The 19472-nt window shown below is 41.4% G+C and overlaps 1 protein-coding gene across 14 annotated transcripts in view; it reads right to left on the reverse strand.

Annotated features, from left to right (window-relative positions):
* The window catches only part of BTRC (beta-transducin repeat containing E3 ubiquitin protein ligase), a 123715-nt gene that overhangs the window by 58412 nt on the left and 45831 nt on the right, over window positions 1-19472 (reverse strand). For 8 of the 14 annotated variants that reach the window (XR_015706438.1, XR_015706437.1, XR_015706439.1 and 5 more), the window contains 2 exons: window positions 16236-16313; window positions 3521-3610 (listed from right to left, as the gene is read on the reverse strand). Coding sequence is in view for 11 of the 14 variants with exons in the window: in XM_087765339.1 (XP_087621465.1) it covers window positions 3521-3610; window positions 16236-16313 (168 nt within the window). In the remaining 3 variants the exon portion in view is untranslated. The remainder of the gene's footprint in view (window positions 1-3520; window positions 3611-16235; window positions 16314-19472) is intronic. The other 6 variants (XM_087765342.1, XM_087765340.1, XM_087765336.1 and 3 more) reach the window with 2 other exon arrangements.

A 19472-nucleotide genomic window follows, 5' to 3' on the forward strand; every position in this document is an offset into this window, starting at 1 on the left:
CACACACCAACACCATTATCTGGCCTGAAGATACTGGCTTACAAAATATGGAACAAACAATAGGAACAGATGCTCATTTGGCCGGATTTCAATAAGCCTCATTAAAACCAAACACCCTGTCTTTGGAGCTCAGGTTCATGCTACATTTCTACCTTATTTAAGCACCTAGCACCAATTCCTGAGAAAGCTGTCCACTTGTGGTTGCACACCAGTAGTATCATAAAAAGAAATCCTCTCACAGACATTTTTTGGTTCCTACAGAGATAAGCAGGAGGATTTTACGTGTGTGTGTGTACACATATATAAAAACACAATTAGAGGTTGCATTTCCTTTTTAACGACATTAGGTCAAATATATATATCAGACCTGTTGATCACTCAAATGCAATGGCCAAAAGATGCCAAAAGATTAATGGAAAAACTCCTGAGGATGGAAGAGAACCAATGTTACAGATCACACAGGTGACATCTGTGTATCACAATATGTAATTTTTAATTCAAGTTCCCACCTCTTCAGTCAAAACAAGAGCACACTTGAAACAATTTCTAGTGCTCCGTAATTGCTTCTACCCAAATATGTCCAAGTCCCATCAAAGGAGTTTCAGAGGACAAATACCAGAAAAGAACAGCTAAAAACAAAATACAAAGTTGCATCAGAACGGGATATTCTAGTTTTATTTTAGAATTACTGAATAAAACTAGATAATCCATAGGTTTGCAAAAGCCACTGAGCACCTGGCTGCACAGTCAGCATAACGTGGTATAGAAGACTGGGCAGACGAGGTTTCCTAACAAACACAGACTTCCTTGAGTGGTCAAAAAGACAGCAGCCCTGTGCTACTCTCCGTACTTGAAAACGCATATATGTTTATTACGAACTTCTTTTCCCTCCATTTTAGAAAGAATGCCAGTTGTTAGGTTGGTAAGTTACACCTGACTGTCCTGTACAGAAGCATTCCTTCACAAGAGAGCTTGATGGATGGACAGTGCTTCAGTCTGAAAAAAGATATCCCAATATTGATGTGTGTGGCCTCAAGGGAAACCGCATGTCATTCTTTGAACAAACTTTAGGAACATCAAGCACATGGTCAGCCAATGGCATTAATACAGTCTTAACACAGCACAGTTTTCTTTTTTGCAAGTAGGTGCAGAATCAGAAATTCTGTTTTTGGAAAAAACATCGTCCCTTGACTGACACTTCTGACAAGCATGTGATAATGCTGACTGTGGCTCCCAGTCAGGGCTGATACTGCACTGCAGAATCAGAAAAGGTAAATCATGATTTCCAAAGTAATCCTTTTTGTCTTTCAACGCCAGTTAAAAAAAAAAAAAAAATTGAAACCCCTTTTCCAAAAGTGCTGTAAGATAAAGAAACACACAGTTATACTTCCCAGTATTCACCCTCTCGACAAAACATTTTAAAGTCCAAGGCTGTAAGACACATCAATCATGGAGGATAAAACTCGCCATGTGCATAAGGCTAGGAGAAGGCCTCTGAACTCCTTAAATCCCATTTAAGCCCTTCACCTAGGGAACATTTAACAGTTGTGCCATTTGCCTAAGCCATCACTGAGCCATCTGCATTTAGCTAACTGGATTTATAAATGCTTCAACACTTCTGGAATTTGAAAGACAAGCTTTCTTAGAACCTATTTCATTCTGGTTTGCAGCTGGGAAGGCAAAGGAAAGGAGTACAATATCCGGGCAAGCTAGTACTAGGGGAAATATTTCCCCAGAAAAGTCCTTATGTTTTTTCATATATATATTATATATGTATGTGTGTGTGTATATATATATGCATGTATACATGTTTTTTCATATATATGTGACGGCAGATTGTCCTACAGCATATATACATATATATATATTGTCCTACAGCATATAGGGACACAATACTTGAAAACACATGCTTTTTCATCTCCAGGCTGATGGTTTAAATTCATCCTCAATAACATGAAACAAGTCTTGCTGTTCCTGCTTTGAGCCCTACCCACACCTCTTACCATGATCCCACTGAAACAGAGTTTTAGGAGAATTTATTATTTGGGGCATTAGGATGTTAAAGGTATGTCATTTCAGTTAAAAGAGGCGTCACGTAAATTAGGTGTAGTTCTTGCACATCCTTGCTCCTTAGTAAGACGATCGGGTCAAACAAGATGCTACAAAGCAGAGGGGGTTGAACGGGTTTACTCTAGCTAGCTTGCTGCGAGCTGCTTCATGGCATCAGAATGATGCTGTACGCTGATACAATTCAGTCAGAGCTGCTCCGGTGCCTTGCTCAAGGAGTTTCACCTACTTTGTATCATAAAGCACCTTAGGAAGCAGTGTGCGATACCAGTCATCTTAAGCTAAGAATGGAGGTGTTGGTATTAAATATTAGCACTTTGTACCAAGATTGGTAGCTTCTCTCTGAGGCACTTCTCCACTGGAAGGTAACCTGGCACGTCAAGCACAGTTTACGAGCACTAAGCCACCTGCAAGCACAACGACAAACTTTTATGATGGCCAATTCCCTGACAGGAAACAAAAGTAATGGGACATCCAAATTTTGCCAGCAAAATCCCAGCAAAGATTTAGCCGGGAAATTATCTTAAAGGTCAATACAAAAGTGGGCCCTGAAGGGACAAGGCACCTTTAACAACCATTCAAAGTACAAAAGAAAAGGACTTCAAGAAGATCAAGGAATAAATAACCGAAAGAGAAAACAGGCTTTTGAGTGGTCAGGTTTGTGGTGACAGAGGAGTAACAAAATGCCAGCTGGTTTCGGTAACAGATGGCTGCGTGCACTGATCTGTCCTGCCATGTCCATTCTAAACTTCCTTTCAGTGGAAATATGAAGCTTACACAAGGCTAAACGCATCCTTCGCACAGCCTTTCTAACATATTGCATCATGGTTCAAATGTTTTCTGTTCACAAACAGCCCTACATGTATGTTATTTTACTCTAGTTATGCCAACTTTCAAGAAAAGAGTGCTAATGGCACCTCATCTTTTCCAATCACATCTACTACAATTCTCAAGGAATGACTTTTCTCTGATGGTTTTCTTACCATCCTGACTGCCATATCTCCCTCCTCCCTTTCCCTTAAATACAGCATTGACTGTATTTTAATTGAAAGGTCTTTCTTTTTGCATCTCCCCTCTGGTAGCTAAGAAAGGGAACCATGATACAAAGAGCTCCCAGGCAGTATTTTTAGCATGTATCTGGACATTCATCACTTGAAGTTGCCACAGCTGATTACATGGCAGGCATAGGTCATCCCACTGGAAAAGCCGATTACTTGTATAGCAGAATGAACCCTTCAATACTAGATAGCTCAGGACTCAAGTAATCATTTCCAACAGAGAAAACCAGCAAGTCTGAAAACTCTACACTGAAGGACAGAAAAGCCTATCCAAAATACTTGCTTTCTGTTTAAATATTTTTTTCTAACTGCAATTTTTAACAAGAACTTTTCTTTGATTAACAATGAACAATCTGCTAAAAAACCCTCAAAACCAAAGCCATTCTCTTACTTACTTTGGCCACACAATTTTCAGTCTTCATAGCAGTGCTTCCTAGACATACTGTTTCCTGGTTTAAGCACAGTCTGGCACAGCTGTTGTAGGTCTGCAGAAAGATTAAAATCATTATGAATAGAAGAACACGATTTTCTTTCAGGCACCGCGTTTTTGGCACAGGAACCCACAACAACTCTACTACATTTCCTTTTTCCTAAGGTGTAAACGTTTCAAACCAAAATAAACTAGTTTACAGCAAAAGCCTATGTTGAGGGCATGCATGTCCTCTGAGAAGCTATGTACAATTTTATAGTTCTGAGATACAAAGAAAAAAAAAGATTTTTCTCCTCTTTTCCTTTGAAAAAGGAAAAAAATACCTGATCGCAGTCGTTCGGTCTTTCACAAAATGCTGCATAACTGAACAACTAAAACAAGGTGATTTCTAGATGCTAGTTATCAAAGCGTATGTCAAATGTTAATAAACATCGCCTGTCTTTATCAGGTAAAAATACATGGGGACAGTACAAAGGTTATAATCAGAAGGGAGCAAATGCAGACCACATCTCACTGGTATTTAATCTTCCCAATTTTGGAAAGCTATTTCTTTTAAAGTAGAATGTTTTTTTTTCTTTAACTCATACACTGTCCTGCCCAGGGGACACTCAGCTGAGGCTGCAGACTTGGAGTCTTTGCAGAGCACATTACTCATAGTCTCTCCCTTTTTTAAGGACAGCATATGAACAGAACTTAGGAAGTGTGCTTAAAATTATACTTTGGTTGATTTGGCTATTTAAACTAAGATGCCTGAAGAACTCAGGAGTTTCTAATGGATCCACCACCCCCCAACTTTCAACACCTTTTTAATTACTACTTGATTAAGCTCACATTTTCTAGTAGGGGGGAGAGTACAGTAGCGCCTAAGAGCTCCAGTATTGGATTAAAACCCCAGCGCCTGTTGCCATTTACAGAAAACTGCTCCCAAGCAAAAGTGGCAGCCCAAAAGCAAGCACAAACGTGCTATGTTGCAAGAGTAGTTAAGTGGACCACAGAGAAGATGTTGCTACCTCAAATAGTTACGTGGGGAAAACACAAGAAGCATGTTGAAAGAGAATGAAATTAAACTTGCTACAAAGACATTTCCAAGAGCACTAAGTAAAACATACTAACATTCATGATATTTTTAAGATTGCCTTAAGGGGAGGACGCACAAAGATTTGTAGTGAACTGCCTGTCAGTTTTCTCCCTGTAATATTTGCTGGCAATCTCTGAAGATCCTTCTTCCGGGGCTTGCTACGGATTTCTATTTGTTTGGTTTGAAACTAATTCAACCCCAAACCTGCCATAGGTTACAAAACCTGCGGGCAACACTGGCATGCTGAGGGCTCCTAAACCTCTGCCTCTCCTCCAAAGCTACGGCATCAGAGCCAGATTCCCTCAGCGCAAAGCCCCAAACAAACGATCGCCCCTTTCTGCCCCTCTGCCACCGGCCTGACTCTGCGCAAGATGCAGGCAGCAGCAACACGCAAACCAGCAGAGGAACGCATTGCAAGAATGCAAAGAGATTAAAAGGGGGTTACGCTGAGCGATGGGAGATACATCCACAAACCCAGTGTTCCTAACAGTTTCCAGCTCAGGAGGACGGTAAGCACCAACGGGTGGGAGCTGCGTGTTCACAATGAGTTTATAACATTATTCACCAAAGTTCTTGTGATCCTCATTAAACACTCTCTACCGCCCACCATGGGAAGCCAGTATACTGGCTCAGGGGGATCTGTACTGGTCCAGCAGAGCACAGACACTCTTGTGGGAACTCAGGAAATCACAGTCCTTTCCACCTCACTTCTTTACAGACCCCCTTTAAACTCCATCATGAAACAGAAACAAAAAGGAGCACAGAAGCCCTATCTTCTCCATTGCTTTAGCGGTTCATGTTTTATTTCTCAGTGAGCTCTCTAACCAGAAAACAACCAGTGACAGACAGGAACGCAGAATATCCTGGCTCCAGCAGATCTTCTTACAAGTTATAACATCGATATCTGCTGCGACTAGCAGCCAGCTAGCAATTTCTGACTCTGGATCCAGAAGGAGAAACTGAAAAATTCAAACACACGAATCCTTTCAAAGTGCCGTGCAGATGAACAGGGAGCATCTTTCAGCAAGGGAGGTTTCAGATTCAAACTGGGATTAGGCCACAAGCAAACAGAAGTCTGATGGACTCGACTTAGCCTCTTGCAAATATTTGCCAACATCATAAAACCATCACTCTGGTATGTACAGCACTTTCTCCTCAGAAGAAAGATCAGAATGGCATAAACTATTATATATCGTGGCTTAGGTGCAGTGGCCCAACTGGTGGACAGAAAGTTGACACCATCTGCTTTGCACTGACGTTCAGACAATATCATGCAAACCTCATTTTATAAGCATCGTGTTAAATTCAACCAGACTCTGAAGGTGAAAAAACATTAAGAGTTTACAAGATTCTTTGGTCATTATTTACATTTGTGTAATTTAACCCATTTATCATAAATCTGTTACTTCTTTCATTTGCAATTTAGTTCTTAAAATTCCAGTAGCAGTATTTCTGCACCACTTCTCTGCTACATACTGTAAATTTTACGAGGAGCCCTGACTTGAAGAAAGCTACTAACTCCACTTTGCAGATGAAAAGCTCAGCCACAAAAACATTTACTGAAAGCAACAGGGAAGCCTGTGGCTCCATGAACTGAACCATGAACCGAACTCAGATCTTGTCAGTCTTTTCCCTCCCAAGACAGGTATGCACAAACCTTGGTAGCAAGCCAGCTTTTTAAAAGCCAGGCTTACAACAGGCTTTCTCTCACGTTTACAAATGGGAAAGAACAGACAATCCAAACACACAATGTGAAATACTAAATGCTAAATCTAAAAGCCCTACAACTTTCTGAGAAGGAAGGAAGCTCACTATGCCACTATTCAAAAGTTGTGTCTATGGCAGAACGTAGATACAAGTAATTATTCCAATGTATTGCTTAATTTTTATTATTTTCATCCACACCGAACATCTAAGTGTGAACAGCACCAACGGAACTGCCAGCCTAACTTGTTCATCAAATCCCACAATACCAGGACTAGTGACACTTGATGGAACTAGCATAGTATAAATTTAAAGCAGATAAAATGAAACACTTCTTCACACAGCAGGCAGTGAACTTCTGGAGCTTGCTGTCCCGGGCCACCGTGGCGAGAAACAACATCAGCAAGTGGAAAAAGGGATTAAACCAACTCATGGACAGCAGGTCCACAGAGTACTCCGCAGAGATATCCCCTGGACATCCCTAGTGCAGCAGCAGTAGATGCCGCAGCGGCAGGAGGGGAAGGGAGCACAGACAGCGGCCAGACTCATTTGCTCTCATTCAACAGCATCTTCCACTGACAGTGCAGCTGGAGTCGGCACCGGAGGAGTGGACGCTGGGTCCGACTGACCTGGGCACTCCCATGCTCTCAATACCTCCCTGACCTTTCACAACATGCCAACGGTACTTAAATCCCTCCTTCCCAACCTTTTCAGCCACAGAAAGGAGACAAGAACATGCTTTTACTGTGAGAATCAACTTTTACACAGTAACTTTATTACATAAAGACGTATGTAAGTGCCAAATTACCTGACGACCATTTAGTCCTTCAGCAGCTCTTTGTTTCTCAATAAAAGTAGCGGGGAAAAAAAGAAAATTAAAAGGAGTATGTATAATGGATTCAACCCATCAGGATGGAGATTTGAGAATAAAACATACAGTGATCTTCAGTTCAACGTCCATTACTATGTTTGCAAAGTTACAAAGTTGTTCTTATTTTCACATTCTGACAGAAGAATGCATTATCAGCCTTGTGGGATGAATAAAAAGGGTAAAGAAGATTCATGTGCATGTCCTACAATACGTTTAAAAAGGTTTCAAGCAAAAACGCAAACGAAAGCCTACTTCTCCCTTAAAGTCCAGGGGAAAAAAGAGGTAATGTCACTACTTAATAGGTCTCAATGGAAACGTATCAATAACGTTGCAAAGAAGCTGCATCTGGCTCCTGAAGTGAAGTCATGAGAAGCTGGGAGAATATATTGTGAAGGTAGTAACGATACGGCTGCCCCCTTCTAACGTTCCCCTGTAGGCAGCAGTTACTGGCTATTGGGAGACACAAGATTACTGCTGGACATGGAGATTTGATTTCATCTGGTATTGTTATATTTATGCTCGTACGCTAGGAGTTACTAGTGAATAGACCTAACTGAAAGTAGAATGAATGTCATATCATCAAGGAATAATGCAGAGCCCTACGTTTTAGGTGAAACGTGATGGTGTCTCATGCTACACTGCAACATCAGAGTACCGCCTTTCGTTCATTCTGACGCTGATGGGAACATTAACTAACCTGGAAGAAAACCAAGAAAATCAGAACCAAGCCTCAGAAAAGCAAATTTCTCAAGCTCACCTTTAAAGCTTGACCCTTTTACGAATCTTATCTAATTTGCACCAAAACTGTTCAAGTTTCTCCTCACCTTTCATCAAGATAAGAGGCTTCTTTGCCAAGGAAAAGCAGTCTGAAATGGTACCCTGGTTCAACGCCACAGGCAGATAGCTTTGCGTTGGAGTGCTTTAATATGTTTTTATATTGCATATAAAGCATGCAAACATAAACCAGTTTGTTGAAAACTACCCTCTTTGTGGAAGCTGGCTGTAATTCTGAACAAGTTTTCAATTTTCGCACTGCTGCTAGGGTAAAACATTTTAAAGAGTTTAATTTTTACAGTGGCTTCAATGACACGAGATTATCTAACAAAGTAATGGTTAATCAATAGAGGGCTTAGTTGTCAGGTGAAACATATAACACACTAAAAGGGATTGATTGCAAGGCTCCTCCTTATTTACTGGGAGGTATATATTTAAAATGACACAAACTTGTTACCAAGCTGCATTCCTTTAACCTTGCAAAAGCCGTTTGAGAACAGTGTTAAGCAGCCCTATAGCAAAACAAGCTCTAATGAAAAAAAAAAAAAACCTACAAATATATGGCAGCACCAAATCATGTCAGAAGCAGGGGAACCACAAAGCTGTATTCACTCTCAGCCAAAGGCTTAAAATGCCACAGAGACGCTAGACTATGGTTCACTAAAGATAGAGCTGCATCTGATCTCATTCCATAAGTGTCTTTGGTTACATTTTTCTTTTTAAAGAAAGTATGATCCTGCTCTTTGACATAAACACATAAACATTTCTGCTCTTGTCCGCGTAGCTCTGGATGAACAGCGAATGCCAACCTGAAGCCTCGAACCCCAGGCAGAGCTCGTGTGTGCATGTGTGTGTGCGCGCGCGGCTTTTTCACCAACTGAAATCCATCTCTTTGGCCATTTATTCCGAGAATCCCCAGTCCCTGAACAAAACTCCACTTTTTAATAGAAGCTGCAACCCAGGAGTTCAATAAGATTTCCCCCCCAATAGTTAATAATTACATGATTTATCAGAGAAAGATAACACTAATAAAAACACAGCAAAAAGACAAAACCCATACCCTCCCTTCAAGTCATTTTCAGGGAAAAGATTATTAAACTGTTCTTTTTGAACAAGGGCTTTTGTAGCTAAGCACAAATTGCCAAACGGTTAGAAAAAAAGTTATTAGACTCAGAAGAATTCAGCAGAAGTGGGAAGTTATATAAACAAATCACTCCAGCAGATTTGGGAAGATCGCTTTCATCTTACTTAGAGTCTTACGAGACTTGCATTAATTACCCTTTAAAGGTCTTTCACAAGGACTACTTAAAATAAATGCAATTTATTTATTTATTTCAAATGAGGTGCTTCTTCTGAAAGAATTAAGTAATCTCAACAAATTTAAAAACGTTTTTATAAACAGGTAATTAAAGAGAAGAGTAGAATTAAGTCAAGCTGTAAGACATTACCCAGGGTTCCTGCGATTATTTTCTTAAGATGAAATTTTTGTTATCCCTAGCCCAGCCTTGGGAAGGGTAGTCTCCACGGAAAGTCGTAAGACAAAATAAAGACTAGCCAAACAAAAAACTAGATCATTATGGGATTTTCCCTAAAGCACGGTTTGTCATATTGCAATTATACCTTGCCGACTGTGAAAGCCAGAGTCCTTAATATTGCCACTAGAGGGAAGACGTGTCTCAACACATGGCAATGGTAGTTGGGGAGTGGGTTTTTTTGAGGAATTACCATAACAAAGCTCCCTTGGCTGTGTGTACCTTCTAATTACTCAGTACAATTAAAATGACTTACCTAAAACAAACAGCAAAAAAAAAAAAAAAGGCCCCTAAAACAAAAAACCTCAAGACAATACGGACAAAAAGCCTTACTCCAATCTGCCTGTTATCTGAAATTACAGTAAAGCTCAAGATCTTTTTTCCTCATCCATCAATGCACGGGAGGGGTGGGGGGGAACAAAAAAGAGTATGCCACAATGCCCAAACACCACGGGGTTGTTCAGCGATGTCAAAGCATTAAAACAAACAAAAACAAAGAGCAAGGAGAACTAGATCTCTTGTTAAAGAAAAGAAGAAAAAAAAAAAAAGAAAAAGGAAATGTCGTGGTATTTAGCCATCTGGTAGCTGCTTGAAAACAAATTGTCCTCAAAAGAGCAGAAATACAGTATGTCTTCTCTCAGTTCACTGGCTTATGAATCAGACTTTTTTTTTTTTAAATACAGGCATGGTAATGTTAGACTTCTGTGCTCCTGCTGCTTTCGCTTCCCTCTTGTCCCACTGTGCAAAGATAACCATGGTCATCCCAATCAGATCCGGTTATTCCAACTTGGATGCATTATTCGCAGTCTTTCAGGATACATCTTGTTGGGCCCATTGTTCAAAATCCCTCAGGATTTTTTTTTCCTGACAGCTACTTGCTGATTTTTAAACCCTTAAATCTTTCATTTTATAGGGCACATCATTAAGGGAAGATGGCAGCCAAGTGATTTTTCTTTTCATTGACAATTTGTGACATTTTTCCAGCAGCGTGCAAGGTGTTGAAAACCTGGCAGCTGTTACCTCCCGGGATGAAGATCTTTTTTTATCCTCCCTTGACAGTTTAACTCAATGGGTCAGCACCTTTAAAGACTGCAAAGTACCACTGAAGTGGATGGAGGCTTGAATTACTGCTCCCTCCCTAATCAATGTAAACCCTCACTGCAGGTGAAACTCTTCATCTATAGAGGTGCATGGGGGAGGAAAATGTAATGCCCTGAGCCAGATGGTTTTCATCTTGTTTTTTAAAGAAGAAAGGAAAAAGCTAACAAGGGGACAGCTACTTTGTTAGCTTCTTGGCCTCTCTCATGGCTTCGCATCCCCAGGGTTCCAGCCACACAAGAGAAAGAATACAGAAAAACATAAACACTTAAAGAAATATAACTAGGGGGCTGGCAACACGCTGCTTTCAAAGAGCTGAGAGCCCTGTTCAGTGCTTTATTTATCACTGCCCACGTTCTTCGGATGGTAAGTGGACGTGGACACAAAGGGCAGGGGGGGAGCAGACAACACTTGCAATTTACTCAATTACAGAGGAATGCAGAAATGCAGCGGGGTGACAGATTCCTATTAGCACTAATGCTGAAAGAGCCCAGTGGCCTTTCTGCCACAAGGCAGCATTCCCATTGTAACTTAGACTCCGGCACAACCCGCCTTGGCTAGTTTTTTGACATGCATTAAGGGTCACAGAGGAATGGAAATAATTTTGTTGTTGTTGTTTGAGAATAAAGAAAAAAAAATTAAACAGAAAGAATAATCTTAAAAGTTAGACTAAGGATGTACTTCTAGCAATTTCAGGAGGCTTTTCAGTCAGCAACTCCTTACTAGCAAGCATTACGAGTGTAAAAGAAGAGGTAACCAGGATAACTTTACAGACCAGGTACGTCCTGCCTCGGCCAGCTCCCCACCAGAAGCCAAATTTCAACTGCAGCATCTTCCCCGGAGGGAGGACAAAAAAAGGAAGGAGGGAGCTGAAGCACCCTCACTCCCTCCCCACCGTGTAACCTTCCCCACCAGTCGAAAAGAAGGCTTCAACTTCACACAGCAGAAATACTTCTGAGGAGGAGAAATACACCTGGAGAGGAACCCTCAGCAGCGGGATGAGGCTACCAGCTGGAAGTAAACGGTTGGCGGTTGTCACTTTTTGTCTTTCCTTTGCTCTACCTTCTTTAACTGCTTTCTGCTTCTTACGGTTTGCTTGTGTATTGGCTTTAAACTCTTAAGATCAGATTGCGCCTACTTTAACTTTGAAATAGCACCTAGAGCATGTTTTAGGTGCTACGTGTAATTTTACAAAATGATCTCAAATCCGTAAGAGTGAATTGAGATAATATTCCATGCCAAAATGGTAAGAGGAAAAATTCTTCGAAAATGCTAAGGGGCCTGTTTGAATGGGGTAACAGACAGGGATTTTTTTCCCCCGGACTTCCATCTGGAAGCTTACAGAAAGACAGCAGAGTCCAGCGTGAGGTTTGCAGGAGGTATGGTGCGGCAGCCTCGCTGCTGCCAGCATTTCCCCACAAGGCACCTTCGCCCACAGACAAACCACAGCAGCAAAAGGCACTTCATTATTGCTCCACCGAAGAGAAGGGAGGGAGGATTTTAAACAACCTGCATTGTGCCCGTCTTCTTTAAAAACCAGCGGGGTAATCAAGTTCAGGGCAGCCCCGGACAGCTGCCCTGTGACCTATTCATGCTGACCCCCGCTATTCATCACTTTCCTTAGGACTATGAGGGCAAGCTCCCGGGGAGTGACCACCACAATAGACAGATACGAGCCAACAATAATACGGTTCCTGCAAAAAAAACAGATGGCACTGCAATAAATTTACAAATCTGCATTCATGGCTCTGTTAAAAACACCCAGAAGCTAAAAGGCTGGAGGGGCCCCCAGAGAGCTTCCCCTTCCCAGTTTCTAAAGGCCAGCTCTCTCCCCAAGACTATTGAGCTCATGTTCTTCATAAATGAAGAATGGAGACATAGCCCTTAAAATAACAAATGCCTGACCTAATCAATCTAGTGTTTGGGTCTAACGCTAAATGATAGGCACTGAAAACTAATTATGTTTTTTGGCAAGAAAGTTGAATTAAAATGGAAACACACAGGTTAAAAAGGCACTGAAGCATTTGCGAGTCCCTTTGAAAGGGCGGCACACACACACGCACACATGCTCACACACAGGCTTGAAACAGGAACCTGATTCAATAACTCATGCATTTATTTTTAAAATGAATCAGATTAGTCCCATGTGTGACCTGCCGGTCCATCTGTATGAGCTGGACTTAATGGGCACTCTTCTCACGCTTACTTCAGTTTGAAGTATGAGAGAGATAAATTTAGTTTAATTTTCAACAGATCAAGCTATCCATTTTCCAAATGGACCATCTGGATCAGCCTATTAAAATTAATTTATAACTTTGCAGTGTGAAAATTCGTTTGTTAGCTTAAATAAAGTTGCCAAAAACTTTTGTCACTTGTCATTGTTTTTTCTGAAGTCTGTTTTCATACTATGATTTTCAGTTTACCCCTTCAAAATTCAATTTTGTCAGATCAAGCACTCAACAAGAACTGAATGTTTGCATCCTTACTGTCATAGCATAGATCTTAGATCTTTTCACAGTTCCAGCCAACAGCATCAAGTTCATTGTCTTTTTCTGTTTCTTTTCCCAGTGTTAATCTCTATGTCTCTCCTGCCTTCCTGCCCCTCAGGCACCTAAGAGTGGCCATGCCTCCCACTTCCAGCAAGCCAAGGACACAGCTCCACTTGTTGAGACTTCTGAAGACACCCTTCGCCAAAAACCATTTTAATCAAAAGAAGAATGATATTTCTCCTAGTAAGAGGTCCATAGCACTGAGCAATGGGTGCCTTCAGCCCCTGCTTACAACTTCAGACGCTTAAGTAACCATTACACCTTCTTATTACCTCCATCTTCTGGTATGTCTGTTCCACAAACCCACCTGAGAAAACATTAATGGCTAAGGCTGCACACCAGCACAGCAAACAAGGCAAGAAAAGGTAATGTACCTTTACTTAAACTTGCTAGCAGCTCAACATGTCGAGACATCATACTTCCCCTGAAGTGGTCTGATGCATCTTATTCATTTTCTAAAACCAGTCAAAAAGTACTAAACATGTGGCAAGTTTCATTGGAAAGACCATTTAAGTAAACAGACTTCTCCTCTCCCCACATTCACACATTCAATTCTTCTGTGCATGTAGGTCCATGTTCCCCAATAATGAAATTTTAACAGCACTGTCTTAAGGGAGGGACAGAAAGTATGAAATTGTACACTCATTATTTACCAAGTTAGCATCTTTCCGCTAAGGTACTAGTACAGAATTCAGCACTTTTTGTGTATTATTGCTTTGACAGCATTTGCAGGTCAGATCTTTTTTGGTTTACAAAGTATGGATAGGTGTAAGACAGGGTAGCCACTCCGCACGCCTTCCTGGAGGAGATGCAGCTCTTTCCAGTAAGTTTCACTCTACTCATTGATTAGGACAGAAGAAAGCACATGGCTGCATATGTGTCTGTTTCCTGCACCTAGAGTTGGAAAACTCCCCACTGCTTCTTGTCCATCACTAATAGAGGAGCAATCTGAGTTTCCAAAATGCACTGATGGCTTCTATTTATGCCTACATAAAGAACCAGAATTCCTTCTACCACAGGCTAAAAATTGTGGTCAACCACCTCCTTTGATCTAGACAAGAGGGCACTTGCTTTAAGACTACAGCTTAAACTTGCCCACAAACACTGTTCTCAACACAAAAGGCTCCAGATAGCAATCAGAAGACCCAAGGATTTTGTCCTGCATCTGTCACTGTAAAGACTGGACACAAAGATGGAGACTGATACAACATCTCAACAATATCCTGAAACACAGCTAACCATCTTTGTCATAAACAACGTCCATGTGAATTACTTCCGATATGAAATATTTGGACAGTACAAGTGGTTTTTCAGGTGTATTCTTGATATCTAGACACCTTGGTTACAATGAATTGTGGGTCTGTGGGAAAGACAGCTTTCCACGGACACTAAGAATATTTCTGCAGATTGAAATACAATGGAAAGGAAACGCAACTCAAGAAACCATACCTTCTTGATCTGTATAATACTACTCATGAGTATTTGTATCCTCCTTAACCAACAGTCATGAGGAAGGACTCAATGCGATGCAAAGGCACACAACACAGGTAACTTGTGCTCCTTTGGACTTAACATCTCTTACTATTAACTTTTTCTTGGAGAAGAGACAGATGCCTTTTCTTGTTGAACCTGAAGGCTTGCCATCAATAAACAACTCTAAGAGGAAAAAACCAGCCAACAAGGTGCCCAGCACACCAGAAAACTATCTTGGGGATACACAGTAGGAACCTGGTAGCTTTGCCCTTTTCCTCTAGCTCTTGTTGTTTGTTGCTGAATGCCAGAAACATTTTAAGTTTGGTGTAACATATTTAATCAATTCTACAAGGTAATTTTCTCAACAATATCTGGGACCTAACTCATTATCATAGCATATTGCCTCTTGTCTAAAAGACTTACATGGTCTGTTAGATGGACCTGCCTTAGCCACAGGGAGTCCTTCACATGACACTCCCACAAAATCAAGCACTCCTAACACAATACACTATTTAAAACAAAACAAAACAAAACAAAACAAAACAAAACAAAACAAAACAAAACAAAACAAAACCACCCCACCACACCTCACAAAACTAACTTTGAGCACAAACACGCTATATCAAAAAGGTATTCCTTTCTTTACCATGGTTTTGACCCACAATTCCTCTTGGAAATAGCAGCAGTGGGGCAGTGTATTACCACCCTATTCCTCTGTCTGAGACTGCTGCTCCTGTAGCTGAGATGCAGAAGGAAATGTGCCAGTTCCTCAGCTGCTGCAATGTGTGGCCTGGGGTATTCACTTAAGTCACCTTCATTAATGGTTTTACTCTGATACACCAGGCAGCAAACTTGGGCAGCTGAGGCATGGACATATTTTTGCTTCTGCCACCTGAAGGTTGCAGTGGGAAGAAAGAGCAAGGTGCTATGTACAGCAGGATCCGAAATCACTAAATCAACTTAAATCCCCCAGAAATCACAAGCCGGGCCCCCTTTGTTGACCATGGGTATTTAAAAAGTGATTCTTTTGAATTGGTAAGAAGTTTGCTTTACTATATATAAAAGGCAAAGAGATTGTGTTTTATCAGCCCACCCTTTCTCCTTTCTACCCGTTAGTAATTTATACGAGTGTTGAAGAAACAAAAGCAGATCATTTTTCAGGTTATTAACCTGGACATCACCTCCAAGAAAATTTACCTTCAAGGGTAATGAAAAGCTTAATTGTTCCAGAACACTTTGAGATTCTTGAACGCATGATCATCTAAAGCAAGGCAAAATATACTACAAACGAGACAGGAACGGTTACAGAAGACAGGGCTGAAGAGGTCTTGATGAACACCAAATGGAGAAAGGTAAAACTAGAGAGTCACAGCTGACTACACTATGCAGCAGTCTAGATTTCTTTAGAAAGAGTTATCAGACTCTCCTGAAAGCTAAATCTATGTGTCTGATTTTCCTGGGTACAATGTGACTCATTCAGACTTCAAAGGAGAAAAGAAAGGATTTCCATGAGCACAAGTCAGACTTCAGCTTCCAGAAGCATTTAAGGATTCAAATAGCTAGAAAGTGTTATTGCATTTTTAAAGAGACTGATCACATACCTGTCTAAGTGAATTCTTCTCGGGAATGATCTTCCTAGGGGGCTCATCATTATTACAGTCTTCTCTCTCAGAGGAATTCTGTGAAAGAAAGTAAGCTTTAATTCAGTTCTTATCCCTAATATTACTCTGTGAGGAGAAAAGCAGCAGAGTATTTGTACTACACAGGCTGTAGTATTTTACGCATACACATACCAGAGGCTAACTTGTACTTTTAAGCCAAACAGCTTGTTATGGCAGAGAAAGAATTTCTCCTCCTCAACACAACAATGTACCACTGTGCGGGTATCTGTTGAAGAAGCCTGTACTTTGGGGTTTTATTCTGAAACTACCAACGATGGCCACTTTGAAAAGCTGAAACAGTGGTTGGATCAGCATGGCAACACCAGTGCTCCTGAACACCCCAGAATAACTATTTAAAACAGTGGAACCTGTTGAAAACAAAAGGTTGTTAATGGGTGCAACTGTTGTTCTCTGTACCCCTATGCTTTTAATCTGCCTAACAATTATTAATTGCACTGAGTCTGCTTGGCTGCCAAAAATCATAGAGAAATTATGATAGAGCTAAATTCTGGTAAGAGAGGTTGTCAGGAGATCCTGACAAAAAAAAAAAAAAAAAAAAAAGAAATAAAAGAAAAATAATTGTGTAGGTAGCGTACAGTATCATGGCTATGTTTTTGACTCCTGCCCCAACTCTACATACATGTACAATTTCTAGAAAAACTGATGCTCCAAAACTTAAGCTGCCACCTCCAAAAAAAGAGCATCCGTAACACAAGAGATGGTGGGCAAGAAGAAATACAAGGGCTTTTCCAGCATGAGTAAGAAAGACCACCAGGAGACTTTTGTCCTGTTAACCTCATGATTAAAACCAGTTATTACTTGCTTTAGAGTAAAGACAGGCTATAGTTTATCTCAGGACATGCACAGTCTGTAGCAAACATTTGGTTAAAAACTGCTGGGTACGTGGGGGGAATCCTGTCCTCACTGCCAAAGTCAGCTACTCTGGAAGACAGCGTTCCTTTGCACGGGTTCGGCCACCGCGCTGACAGAGTAATGACAGCCAGCTTTGGGGGAATCCCACACACACATCTAAAATCAGTTTGATCACCACAGTATTCATAGCCTTAGGCTACATTCCCAGGCATTCAGTAGTGAGCAACTAAACAGGTTTTAAAGAGATACAGAAAAACTGCTTAGGGAGAGCTCTGCCAGGAAAAGGGTGGTTTTCTAGTTACTTGCAGACAAGCTCAGGAGCGTGTATATTAAGGCAGAAGTTTGCATTCTGTACCTTTCTCCCCTTGTCCCCCAAATAACCTGTCCTTCGCTGAGCACGGCTCTGCCCGGCTTCTCGCAGAGCCAGCTTCCAGCCCAACACCTCAGGAGACAGAAGTGGCATCTGTTGGCAAAGGAGGAGCTGGGCCCTGCGAACAGCCAGCGTGGCAGAGCAGGGCTAGCAGAAAGCAAGCAGACTGCGGGAAGCCATCAGAAGAGCAGTGTGCTCGTGTGCCCACTGCAGTGCTGCGTGATCAGGCACCGTCTAGGCAGCTCAGGTTTGCTGGTCTGGTGAAGGGGAAGAAAAGGTACAGCCAGGGCAAGGGTAGAAGCTGTTTGCTGAGAAATGGCAGATAAGGAAAAAAAAAAACCCAACCAAAAGACCCCACTTGGGATGTCATAAATTGGCCGGGAGGATTCTGTGTAAATCAAGGCTTGCAGACCAACCGGTGATTTTTGAGTTTGTTTTTTTTTTAAACAAGATATAGAACCCACAAGGCACCATGACATCTGGGATGCTGTAACCAGGGCTTTATAATGGAAATCAATCCTAAGCAGGCCTGATAAATCGCTGTAAGAGGCCAGCTTTTAAAAGTTTTCATATGAGGTCTCAGCCAGGACCAAGTTATCACATTAAATCCAGCTTAGAAAGGACTGTGATCGTAAAAAACATATAAGCTAGAATCACGGATCTCCAAAAGGGAAGGTCAGACATTAAAGCTGCTCTTTTTTGCTCACGAAATATAGTTTAGTAAGTGGCTAACTCAAGTAAGGATTCTAATTTTTGCACTTTGAAGAAAAAGACCAAGTGCAAGAAACATAAGAATCTGAGGTGGGTTACTATACATTTCCAGAAAATGCATTTTGTTGGGGAGGGTGAGGGGGTTGTTTACTATTTCTGGATGCTTTTTCAACATCCACCCCCTTCCCTACAATAAGTGCCAAAACGATTTCCCCTTCCAAATAATCTTTCTACGACAGTGAAATCTTGCATTCTTCTTTCAAAGCCATTAAGGATCCTCCCTCAAAAAGCCAGAAAATCAGTGCTGCTGGTGAACCGTCAGCCCTTTTTTTGAAATTTCTAGTTACCGCAAAGCATCAAGTTACCTACTTTTTTCTTTAAGCTGAGCATCTAATTTTAAGAGCAAGCAGAGGACCATTTTGCATTCATTATCTTTATAGGTGGCAAGGCTAAGAGGTTGGCTGAACAAAGACCAGACAAAGACTGCCAAGTGCATATGGTGGTTCACAGCTTGGCGTCTCACCATTCTACAGCACCAACACAGCAGCTCCGATAGCAGACTATTAAAGAGGAGCGCTGCTCATGCACTTTTGTCGACAAGTAAGTTACGCTTGGTGAAGACAGAATGACTGAAAAGCATTACACTTAAGAAAAAGCACAGATGTTTATAACTCCCGCTCATTTCTCAAGAATAGGAAACCCATCAATCCAGGTGCAGGTACAAGACCCTGCATATTTCAGGACTAACCGTAGCTGCGTGGAAGTGAATTTCACTTGATAGGGCAACACTTAGCCGTGGCCATGGGAAGAGCATAACGTAATCGACTGAAACGGTACATCTATATATTTCTCCTTGCTGAACAAGGTGGGAGGAGGGATAAACACGTGCGAGGTCAGAATAAGGTTTGCTTCAGCAGGACTTCAGTGACGCTCTCGGCCGCAAGAGAGGCAGACAAAGGGAGGAACCGCTCTGAGCACCCTCTCGTGGTTACTGAAACGCACGTCTCGGGCACAGACCTAGAAAGAAGCATTTGGTATCCAGACGGTAAGTGGGGTGTACTCGCTGGGAATATTAAAGATCTGCAGTGACTGTACTTGATAGGTAGTAGAGGAACGATGGAATTTGTTAGAGTGAAAGAAGTGCAAAAACCCAGCGCATACAGAAAGCTGAAAAGCCATACCAACTCCCTTCCAACCAGGGAAAATCTTTAAATCCCGCAGGC

The sequence above is a fragment of the Nipponia nippon genome, unplaced genomic scaffold (assembly GCF_047370975.1).
Source record: "Nipponia nippon isolate SJK-2023a ecotype South Korea unplaced genomic scaffold, ASM4737097v1 scaffold_3, whole genome shotgun sequence".
Lineage (NCBI taxonomy): Eukaryota > Metazoa > Chordata > Aves > Pelecaniformes > Threskiornithidae > Nipponia > Nipponia nippon.